This window comes from Balaenoptera physalus, assembly GCF_965194825.1.
Source record: "Balaenoptera physalus genome assembly, chromosome: 4".
NCBI lineage: Eukaryota > Metazoa > Chordata > Mammalia > Artiodactyla > Balaenopteridae > Balaenoptera > Balaenoptera physalus.
The window spans coordinates 78651607-78663618 of record NC_138891.1 but is presented as its reverse complement, the minus strand read 5'-3'; the positions used below and the strand labels follow the sequence as shown (position 1 = coordinate 78663618).

At 40.2% G+C, this 12012-nt stretch overlaps 1 protein-coding gene across 12 annotated transcripts in view; it reads right to left on the bottom strand.

Moving 5' to 3' along the window:
* The window catches only part of ILDR1 (immunoglobulin like domain containing receptor 1), a 99580-nt gene extending 89038 nt beyond the window's left edge, over positions 1-10542 (bottom strand). For 8 of the 12 annotated variants that reach the window (XR_014262877.1, XR_014262878.1, XR_014262879.1 and 5 more), the window contains exon 1: positions 4691-10538. Coding sequence is in view for 5 of the 12 variants with exons in the window: in XM_082459417.1 (XP_082315543.1) it covers positions 4691-4745 (55 nt within the window). In the remaining 7 variants the exon portion in view is untranslated. Of the gene's footprint in view, positions 1-4690 lie in introns of all 12 variants that reach the window. The other 4 variants (XM_082459415.1, XM_082459413.1, XM_082459414.1 and 1 more) reach the window with 3 other exon arrangements.
* Between the last annotated feature and the right edge of the window lie 1470 nt (positions 10543-12012).

Genomic DNA, 12012 nt, shown 5'->3' with positions numbered 1-12012 from the left:
TGAAAGTACAGAAAACAAATGGTTAAAGTCAACCATTTGTAATATGGCCAGACAAAAAGCAAGGAAGAAGGGTGTATGTTGGGGGGAGAGGGGGTACAAGAGCATGCTCATAGCAGTGGAGACAAGGCTGCCCATGTTAGTGAGGCCATAATGAGTGAGCCTTGAATTCCAAAGAGCTTTAATCCACTCATATAAACTATGGGGATCCAGTAGAGGTTCTTGGAGGACTCAAGTGAAGGTGGGAAAGATTAATCCAGGTAGGTTAACCCATCATCTGGGTGGAGGATGGTTGGAACTAGGCAGAGAGGTAGCAGCCTAGAGGCAAGGAGATGGTTAAGATGCTGGGATTAAGCAATAGCACATGGTGATTAACTGGGTTTGGGAAATGAAGAAAGTGTAGAATGCTTTCCTCTGACCCCACCTTACCCTAAGATTTGTAGATTGGAAGATCCAGAAACGAGGACTGGAGAAAGACAAGACATGATCAGAGTCTTCCTAACTCTTAAAACACACAATTTTATTTCTCCCCTAAGGACTTCAAATAATGAAATAAAGTATTAGGCTGAGAGAAACTTAGGCAGACAGTACAGTAATTACCCAGCATCTCATCCCACTGCATTGTTGTTGAGGCAAGAGGTTTAATGATTAACATCTGGTTACACATCCAGGAGGTAGTCAATTTCTATTTCTACCAGGATTCAATTAGACAAAACAAACCTGCTCCATGGTATGAAATAGGTGAAAGAGCAATGGACTGAGTGAGGATGCCAGGGTTCCCGTCGTCCCAGCTCTCAAACCAACTCCACTGTGTCAACTTGAGACACCTGACTTCCCGGGACACAGATTTCCTTATCTGTAAAACTGGCTGGGAGGGGAAGACAAGGACTGGGAGTGATTTCTACTTGTGTTCGCAGAGCATTGGGGTTCTGGGAGGTACTTCAGGGAGCCTCACGGCAGGGGGGTGGGGGGCAAGGGAGGAGTCGAGTGGACAGTCCCCCATCCATCACCTGAGAAGCTCTACTTTTTACTATCTACTGTATCAGGGACCAAGATGTCATTAGGTCTTCAGTATGATCCCAACCTTCACCCCCACCACCAAGGGAAAGCTCCTGGTCTAGATGCTCTCTAAGAATCTTGTCCCTTAGATGTCAGCTGTCTGATTTCCCAAAGAATAATATAAGTTGATAGCTACGTGTATCTATAAGTTAACACCCCTCTAAGATCTTTTTAAATATTCACAAAAGCACAAACAACACACAACCTTTTAGAATTTGGCAGTGGGGGGGGGGGCAGGGGGCAGAATCTAAACTTTTCATTCCAGGAATAAACTTTGAGGTTGGATGAAGGTAACCAGAGCTATTAGCCAATATTAGCAAAGGGCTATAGGAACTTACTTTAGCCTTAACTTAAGGCTCTGTATTAAGAAGCAAATATCACTTGTGTGATAAAAACTTCTTTCTTTTTAAGGAAAAACAGTTTGGAGAATTACACACACACAAAACCCTCTGACAACCCATCTCTCCACAGCTCCAAACATAAAGACTGTGGTAACTTCACAGGACTTCCTGACCTCAGAGGCCCCAAGCCACACCAACTAGCCAATACCCACATCTGACATAATCTCTCTACTGACCCACACTTCGCAACTGCAGAAACTTGGATGCTAATCAGAGAGCTGGGTTGACTTTTCTTTAGAAACAGAAGAGAACAAGGTGACAGACCAAAATGAATACATTCTAATGCAGGGTTTTCCAAAGTTCATACCTCAGTTTGCAGTGGGTCTTGAGAAAATCAACTTACTGGAGTTTTCTATTTAATACTGTTAATTTGGGGATTACTTTCTATGAATTTAAATGTTATTAAAGTAATATTTAATGTTACTTTGTTATTCTTTTATCAACATAGTAACTGGTTTTGTGTGTGTGTGTGTGTGTGTGTATACCTTTTGTTCCTATTTTGTAAATCTCATATATGTGTGTATTTGTCACAATGTAAACTGTATTTCTTCCTGGACTTAGGATTTTTCCGTGTTCAGCATTCTTTGCTTCTAAAATGTGTCACGCAGGTAGGCTTCCACTTAACGAATGCCAGGCAAATACAGCAGTCTGTATTATTTGACCACCTCAGTATCCTGGCTACTCACACTGCATGGTTGGTTCATGAACACCTGGAGCTCCACTTTCTGAAGTCTCTGTCCATTTAGCAATTTGCTTACTTTAAGAATATACCCTTTAGCCACCAGAAAACTACTAGAGCTAATCAAAGAATTTGGTAAAGTTGCAGGATACAAAATTAATGCACAGAAATCTCTTGCATTCCTATACACTAACAACAAAAGATCAGAAAGAGAAATTAAGGAAACAATCCCATTCACCATTGCAACAAAAAGAATAAAATACCTAGGAATAAACCTACCTAAGGAGACAAAAGACCTGTATGTAGAAAACTATAAGACACTGATGAAAGAAATCAAAGATGTCACAAACAGAAGGAGAGATATACCATGTTCTTGGATTGGAAGAATCAATAGTGTGAAAATGACTATACTGCCCAAAGCAATCTACAGATTCAATGCAATCCTTATCAAATTACCAGTGGCATTTTTTACAGAACTGGAACAAAAAATCTTAAAATTTGTATGGAGACACAAAAGACCCTGAATAGCCAAAGCAGTCTTCAGGGAAAAAAATGGAGCTGGAGGAATCAGACTCCCTGACTTCAGACTATACTACAAAGCTACAGTAATCAAGACAATATGGTACTGGCACAAAAACAGAAACATAGATCAATGGAACAGGATCGAAAGCCCAGAGATAAACCCACACACCTATGGTCAACTAATCTATGACAAAGGAGGCAAGGATATACAATGGAGAAAAGACAGTCTCTTCAATAAGTGGTGCTGGGAAAACTGGACAGCTACATGTAAAAGAATGAAATTAGAACACTCCCTAACACCATACACAAAAATAAACTCAAAATGGATTAAAGACCTAAATGTAAGACCAGACACTATAAAACTCTTAGAGGAAAACATAGGCGGAACACTCTTTGACATAAATCACAGCAAGATCTTTTTTGACCCACCTCCTAGAGTAACGGAAATAAAAACAAAAATAAACACATGGGACCTAATGAAACTTCAAAGCTTTTGCACAGCAAAGGAAACTATAAACAAGATGAAAAGACAACCCTCAGAGTGGGAGAAAATATTTGCAAACGAATCAATGGACAAAGGATTAATCTCCAAAATATATAAACAGTTCATGCAGCTCAATATTAGAATAACAAACAACCCAATCCAAAAATGTGCAGAAGACCTAAATAGACATTTCTCCAAAGAAGACATATAGATGGCCAAGAGGCACATGAAAAGATGCTCAACATCACTAATTATTAGAGAAATGCAAACCAAAACTACAATGAGGTATCACCTCACACCGGTTAGAATGGGCATCATCAGAAAATCTACAAACAACAAATGATGGAGAGGGTGTGGAGAAAAGGGAACCCTCTTGCACTCTTGGTCTGAATGTAAATTGATACAGCCACTATGGAAAACAGTATGGAGGTTCCTTAAAAAACTAAAAATAGAATTACCATATGACACAGCAATCCCACTGCTGGGCATATACCCAGAGAAAACGATAATTCAGAAAGACACATGTACCCCAATGTTCATTGCAGCACTATTTACAGTAGCCAGGTCATGGAAGCAACCTAAATGCCCATCGACAGACGAATGGATAAAGAAGATGTGGTACATATATACAATGGAATATTACTCAGCATAAAAAGGAACGAAATTGGGTCATTTGTAGAGACGTGGATGGACCTAGAGACTGTCGTACAGAGTGAAGTAAGTCAGAAAGAGAAAAACAAATATCATGCATTAACACATGTATGTAGAATCTAGAAAAATGGTATAGATGAACCGGTTTGCAAGGCAGAAATAGAGACACAGATGTAGAGAACAAACGTATGGACACCAAAGGGGGAAAGAGGGATGAATTGGGAGATTGGGATTGACATATATACACCAATATGTATAAAATAGGTAACTAATAAGAACCTGCTGTATAAAAATAAAATAAAATTCCAAAAAAAAAAAAAGAATATACCCTTTGGTTATAATCATTGTGTTTGAAAAATGTTGAGCGTTCAATATTCTTTGTAAAAATAGAACAGCTTTTAAAACATCATGCTGGTGATTTAAGGATTGGGTTTTATACCCTAATGGGAATTTTGTCTGTAAGTCTTCTTTTATTATTCTTTTGACCTAGATGACTGCTGGCTACAAAGTCCTAATTCTGAGGATGGGGTGCCCAGGGGCAGAAGAGGGAATTAAGAATTACAATTAGGAATTTTAAGAGTGGTGTTTCCGCCTCCATCAATTTGGCTTTAGAGACCAAGAAGTGCCTAAAAACAGGAGGAGAAGCCCAGAGGCTCCTGGCTTCTTCCTTAGCTGCACCTGTTTCGGAAGGGCCTAGGCGAATAAAAGAAGAAAACAACAGGTTCCCACAGGCAGAAACTCGATTCAGTCCCCGCAACTCCTGGCGCCCGTGCCAAGAGCCACCTGAGCGCGGCCCAGGCCTCCGCTGTCCTGGCTGTGGCCAGCTCTGCAAGGCCAGGCAACAATGGCTTCCTCTCCCCTTGGGCCCCGGGTGGGACCCATTTTCCCACGGCTCACCTGCTGGGAGCCAGGTGAAGAGCAGCAGCCAAGGTGCGGGCAGCTCGGGGCCCATGCCGGCTCTCTCCGGTCCCTTTCAGCTCAGGGGCTCCAGGGACACTGTGTCTGTCTTCATCAGCGGCCGGTTCAGGGCGCACCGCTTCTCCAAAGAATCCCCCCGCTTTCCGCTCACTGCGCGCAGCGCGGCAGGAGGACCGGTCCAGCTCCGCGGGCAGGTACCGCCCGCCTCCAGTCCACCTGGGAGCTCCCCGCGGCTCCGCCTCCCGCTCCGCGCGCCGCCGTTTCCTGCTCCGCCCCGGCCCTGGCCCGCGGCCACCTTTCCTACCTGCCACCGCCCCCAGGCAGGCTGCCAGGTGATTCTCCTCGCCGAAACACCATCTCGTGCCACTCTCGCCTCCCACCTATAAGAGCCTGTTACCATTTTCCCCAGAAGTTCTTCGGAAATCTTACCCCTAGCAAATTTCTCCCTCACTCTTCGTAGAATTATGTGGATATAACTTTCTAGGGAGTATTTCCTGCCGTATGTTTCCATTCACTCATACGTGCTTGGAAAACATTTTTTTTCCCCACTAAAAACACACTATTAGAAAGTTTATGTGTAATGATTGTTCAGGTTTTCTATAAATAAAGATGGTGGGGTGTGAACTAGAGAAATAGACCTAATTTTCCAAGTTATAAAAGAAAAGGGTGCTCATTATAGAAAAGTTAGAAAAAATATAAATTAATGGCAGTAAGAAAAAATCCTGCTCCCACCATCCATAGTTAGGCATCGTTAGTATTGGTTTAGGCCTTATTATTTGCCATCCTGAGTGCAGCTCAGCAGCCCCTCACAGACCTCAGCCTCCCAAGATGAAAGATTCTAGGCCTCTTTGCAACCAGGCCACCTAGGATGTATTCCCAGTCTCTCCTTCTTCCTTGGTAGGAAGTAAGGGGTAAAGCAAATCAGAGGAGGAAGGCACAGTTGCCTTCAGGAACCAGGCAGCCAATGACATTAATTTGGAAAGTGACATGGACACTGGCCAATATGAATAGACAGCAAGCCACCTTATACACCTCTCCTTTATCAGGGATTTCTCACTGTGCTCCCCGTTCTGTAACAAACACAGTTCCCCCCTCCTCCTAGCCACCACCTTTTTCCTGAAGAAAATAGTTATAAAAATGCATTGAACATGGTTTCTGCCCTCAGGGACCTCCTATTCTGCTCACCGACCTTAGAAGTCAGTATTATTTCTCCTAAGTGTATATCCTGTTTTGCTCTGCCAGGAAGGCTCCTCTTCGCTTGGCACTACCGGAGTCCCTCATCTCGCCTCCACCCAGAGGAGCATCCTTGTCCTGAATCTGACTGGAGGTTTCAACCCAGTCTCTTCTCTCCAAATCCCCTCCTCCCCTCTCCACTCCTGGGTCTGGCCTCTGGTTCCCCAATAGGGCCTCTCCACTCTAAATAGTTTTCTTGTAGCCTCTTCTCTTCTAAAAAGTAGGAAGTAAAATCAGGAAGTGCATGGCCAAAGGCAGATGGCACAGTGTGTTTAGGAGCCTTTGGATCTTCCGCAGTGGGATCCCAGCACAGCAGGAGCAGCAGGATACAATGTGAGTGAGGGATGCTCCCCCAACGCTTTCCAGGGACCCTGCACGTGCTCCCAGGAACCTTGTATGTGTTTGAGAGTTTGTGACCCTGAGGGATTTGTGTGATTCCTGGCTTTGAGAATTGTTCTAGGGAAATTTTCAATCCAGTCTAAAAAAGTATGAGCCCTCTCCTTCCCACACCTATACCTCCCTTAGCCCTTGCTTTGGTATTAAGGTCATTTTGCTATTCACTGAAGTCAGCATTTCTCCATGTTTATTCCATGGAACAGTAGTTCCATGGAATGTTAATAAATAGTATATGGAAAAAGGGCTCTTTGATCAAATATATTCAAGAAATGCTGGGTTAAACTAAATGAAACATTTTTCCAGGACCTATCAACCCCTTAGGGTGCTAATATACATTTGAATTTCCAAGAGAATATGTCATGCAGCATTTCCCAGCATTGTTCAACCACAAAACCCTTTTTTCTCATACATATCTTAGGGCAGATGTCCCATGGAACATACTCTGGGAAAGCCTGGTGGTCTAACCCAAACATAACTGGGGGAATACGTTGAGGCTTACATAGGAACAACAACAACAAAATAATGACTTTAACAAAGGTTATTCCAAGTGTAGTAGAATTAGAAAATTCCCTTATTTTCTCTTGAGAATCACTCATTCAACTGAACATCTACCTCCATTTCTTCTCTTGTAGTGAACACTTAGGTTAACTTTATATGGTCCTCTGTCTACTATGTGCATCTTTTTTTCTTCACCACTTATTACATATTATGTACCAAGTAATGTTCTACGTGCTTTACATGCATTATCTCATTAAATTCCCACAATAACTGTATGAAATAGGAACTTATTATCAATCCCATTTTATGGAATGGAAGCTGAAATACAAAGAAGTAACTTGCCCAAGGTGACAAAGCTAGTAAGTGGTGGAGTTATGAGTCTAAGTGAGGCAATCTAATTCCAGATCTTGTGCTCTTAGTTATTATACCACCATACACTCTCACCTAGTTACGTCTCAATGTGTATAGTTGACTCTATCAGCGTGTGCTAATGCAGTTTCTTTCCACATATGCCATTTAGCTCCAGACAAAGAAAAACTCCATTCCACTGCCATGAGCTCTCCTGGGCCAGTCATTTTGCCAACATGTGCCATTCATTCAACAAAGATTAAATAAGAGTATACATTTGGCTCAGAACAAATAGTTTTTTCATTGCTAGATATAGAAGTAAAAATCATTTGACCTGCTGATACTGACTGAGACAAAAGTGTCCTCATCTGCAAAATAATAATAGCTACTACTATTAAACACTTACATTGTGCTAGGCACTATTCTAAGCACTTTTTGTTTTAACTTCAATAATTCTTTCAACAACACTATGAGGCAAGGACTATCATTGACCCCATTTTATAGCTGATGAACTTGAGGCACAAAGATTCAGTTATTTACCCAGGGCCGCCCAGTTTGTAAGTAATAGAGCTGAGATGCAAACTCAAGCAACCTGTCTTCAGAGCACACAGCCTTAATTACTACTCTAGTTATGCTGTGCTTCTTTGTGTCGACTGGTCCAGGCTCTGACCACAAAGTACTGAGCTTATGATCTCACCATTTATAATTGCACTTCCTAGTTGAAACTGTATCCATGAATGTTCTGAATACTGAGTCTATATGTGCATATGCATCTGTATTTGAGAATACTGTGACATTTCTACATCTATATGTGTATTTATCAAGAATGGAGAAAAGAAAAGAACATGTAAATAAAAATTATGCTTCAGGCAGTTAAAGGTAAAGGAGGGCAAGAAAAGAAAGTCACCAACTGATGCTGCACCATTTGGAGTATGTCTTATTTATCTTTGTATGCCTGGCATATAGCATAGTACCTGGCATATAGGTAGTGCTCAATAAATATTTGTTGAGCTGTTAATCCATAGTTTCTGGAGGAAGTGACATGTGATCTGGGTTTGAAAACAAATAAGATTTTGCCAGAGTAATCCAAGCAGAGAGACCAGCATGTGAAGAATCATGGAACCAGGAAATAGCATAGCTGAATTATAAGCACTTGAGTTCTGCTAGACTATAGAGCAAGGTGGGGAGTGGTAGGAAAGTATGTTAGAGAGCTAGCCAGGGTAAATAAAGGGCCTTGCGTGACCAGCTGGATTACTAAGACTTCATATAATAGACACTGGGAAGCCAGTGAAGGGTTTTAAGCTGGGCGAGGCATGATCAGACTTGCATTTTAGAAAGATAAACTTGGTAGCAGTAAGAAGAATGGTAGGTGAGAACTGAGATGAAAGGCAGGGAGACCAGTTAGGAAACTGATACTATAGTCAGGGTGGGAGATACTGAGGGCTTAAGCCAGTCATTGGTGTTGGGAATGGAGAGGAGAGAATACTTGGGCAGATATTTCGAATATAGAATTGACAAGATTGGTGATAAATTAGATGTGGGAATTGAGAGAAGAATATAAGTTTCTGACTATTGAGCCTGGGTGGATGGTGATGCCTTTAAAGAACACAGATATATAGAAAGGTTTTGAATCACTTCAAACACATTGCACCTGAGAGAATAGTGGACCATCCAAATGAAAATCCTATGGAGGGTTGGACATCTTTATTAAGTGCGATCTGGTTAGTTTAGGTTAGTAGGACATGCACAACTATATAGGGAGGTCTGGGTTAGTAGGGACTGAGAAACCTTCTGGATTAGTGGGATATAACAAGACAATTTATCTTGGAGTAGGGCTAAAAGCAGGAGGTGGTAGAATCTAGTAAAAGGAGTTTGAGAACAAATACGTTTAGTATCACCATTCCTAGTCAACATTTTACAGGATATTATAACTAGTATAATAAGAAAATAAAAAGTAAAAGTCTGAAAATGAAGGATAAAGATGTTACATTATGATTATCTACACAAAACATTGAAGAGAATCTATAAATTATATATAAGGACTAACAAGAAAGATTGCTGGAAACAAGGTCAATATACTAATGTCACTGGTGTTTGTATATACCAACAATATCCATTTAGAAGAAATGAATTTAAAATATACATTTGCAATAGCAGTAAATCTATAAAGTAACTAGGAATAAATCTAAAAATATATGTGGAACAGTTTTATGAAGAAATTTGAAAAAAGGTACTGAAGACATTTTTTAAAGATTTAAATAAATACAAAGATGTACCATGCTCATAGATAAGAACACTCAATATCACTAAGGATGATAATATTTCCCCAATTAATCAAATTCTATATATTTCTAACAAAATTCTGAAAAAAATCTCTGTAAAACTTCACAAGCCATTTCTAAGATTAAAAGGAAATTATAGGGTGATAAGTAGCTAAATAATTTTGAAGAAAAATTAGGAGGAAGAGGGAATTTGCCTCTTCAAATGATAAAGCTAGAGCAATTAAAACAACGTGGCACTGGCATATAGATAGACAGACGAGTGGAACGTAAAAGAGGTTCTGGAAATAGACACCCATAATAATGGGAACTTGATATATAACAGAGATGGCATTACAATGCAATGGGACAACCATAAACTATTAAGTAAGTGATGCTGGGACAATTAGTGTCTGTTGTATTAAAAGATAAGGTGTATCTTTTCTTCATACCACATACAAAATTCCAAACTGATTAAAATCTACATATTAAAGGCAAGAATTTCAATTTTTTATAAGAAAATATAGACTACCCATATGACCTTGTAGAAAAGACTGAATTCTTAAACAGAAAACAAAAAGAATAATTCATTAAGGAATACTGATACATAAGACTAAATTAAATTTAAAAGTTCTATAAACAAAAGACAACATATACAAAGTGAACAAACAAACCACAAACTGGAAAAATATATTTGCTGTGCATTTAAAAGGCAAAAAAACTATAACCAACAAATATTTTAAAACTCCTAAAAAGTAAGCAGGAGACAATCCAATGGTAAGGGAGATGAACAGGCAATTCACATTAGAGGAAATCTGATTCAGTATTAAACATATTAAAAGATGCTCAACTTGACTAGTAATCAAAAACTGGAAATTTAAAACAACAAATGCTACTTCACATTTGACAAATTGGTTAAAATGTAAAAGTCTGAGCCAAATAAGCATTAGTAAAGATGTGAGAAGTGTAACTTGGTTCAACTACTTTGAAGAACAATTTTACAAAGCCTCATAAAGTTGAAGGTGAACATATCCTAGGATCTTGTGATTTCCCCTCTAGGTCTCCACTCTATAGAAATTCTCAACTCTTGTGAACACAGATACATGTGCAAGGGTGTTCACTGCAAAGCAATTTGTGCAAAACTTGGAAACAACTTTCTACTGGAGGGAAATAATAAGATAGGGCTTATCAATGGAATGAGATAATATGCCACTGTTAAAATGAATTAACTAGATCTATACCATGGATGAACATTACAGATATAATGTTATATGAATAAAGAAGTTGCAAGATACTGTTTTGTCAAATGTTAAGACACAAAACAATATCGTGTAGTGTTATAGAAGATTCATATATATGTAGAACGAAGTATAAAAACATTCAGGGGAATGGGATTCACCAGTATTAGAGTGTTGTTACTCCTGAGAGAGGGGGAGGAGAGAAATGGGTTGGAAGGGACTTTAGCTGAATCTGTAACATTTTATTTTTTTTTAAATATTTGAAACAAATATGCTAAAAAGGTAAAATCAGTTAAATTTAGGTGGTATAAGTGTGAGATTATATTATATTGTGTGCTTTTCTGTACCTTTGGAATCTTAGGTATTTAAAAAATACTTTCAAGACAAAAAAAGAGAGTGAGCAGTGGGTGTAGAATCAGACCAAGTGTGTTTGTCTCATGACATTTCCACTGGCATTCAGTGTGACTTTATGTAAGTCACTTTGGGCCTAGATGTTTTTATCTATCGAATGGGAAACTGCATGAGATAACCTCCTTGGTCCCTCCCAGCTCTGGCATTCTACAGTTCAAAGGTGAGAAGAACCCAGATTAGGAAGATGTTAGGGTCCCTTTGCCGGACAGAGGAATACAGAACCAACGCATCTCTGAGGGTGACCTCCCTGAGAGAAGGGTCCTGCTGGGTTCTGCCCATTCTGAACAAAGGGGTAGACTCCATGTTCTGCCAAAGGATGAGACCCATGTACTTTAATCGCACTTGTCATTGAAAGGCCTAAGAATCTGGTTCTCTCAATATTTTATTATAAGGAGAGAAACCAGAGATGAATTGGGGGGGGTGCTGGGGGAATGGGGCTGCATTCCTGAGGCTGGAGCCATAGAGAAGAGGTCCATGTCCTCAGGTCATAGCAACAAAGGCAGAAAGCCTGGAGTTTTGCTACCACCAGAGGGATTTTTTTTTTTCCTGTCTAGTGTTTCTTCCTCTTGTGTCAAGGCCCAGTTTGCTATTTAGACTCAGAGCTCCTCTAAGATGATGAGCTCACTCTATGCACATCTCGGTAAAGCTCAATGAGGGTCAGACTATCCAGTTCTTTCCAGCCCACTTCAGAGACTCTGGTTCAATTAGTCTATGGGGAGGCCCAGGAAGGAGTATTTTTTTTTTAAGTTCCCAGGTGGTTCCAATGTGCAGGCAGAGTTGAGAAGCTAGTTGAAGGGTGAGCTGGATAAAAGAATGCCCCACATATTTGTTACCAAATGGGGTATTCCCTAGCGCAGTCCCTAAATGAAACACTTTCCAGCACATCTCCTATGTCAGCTTCTCTTTAGTAACTTTGCTT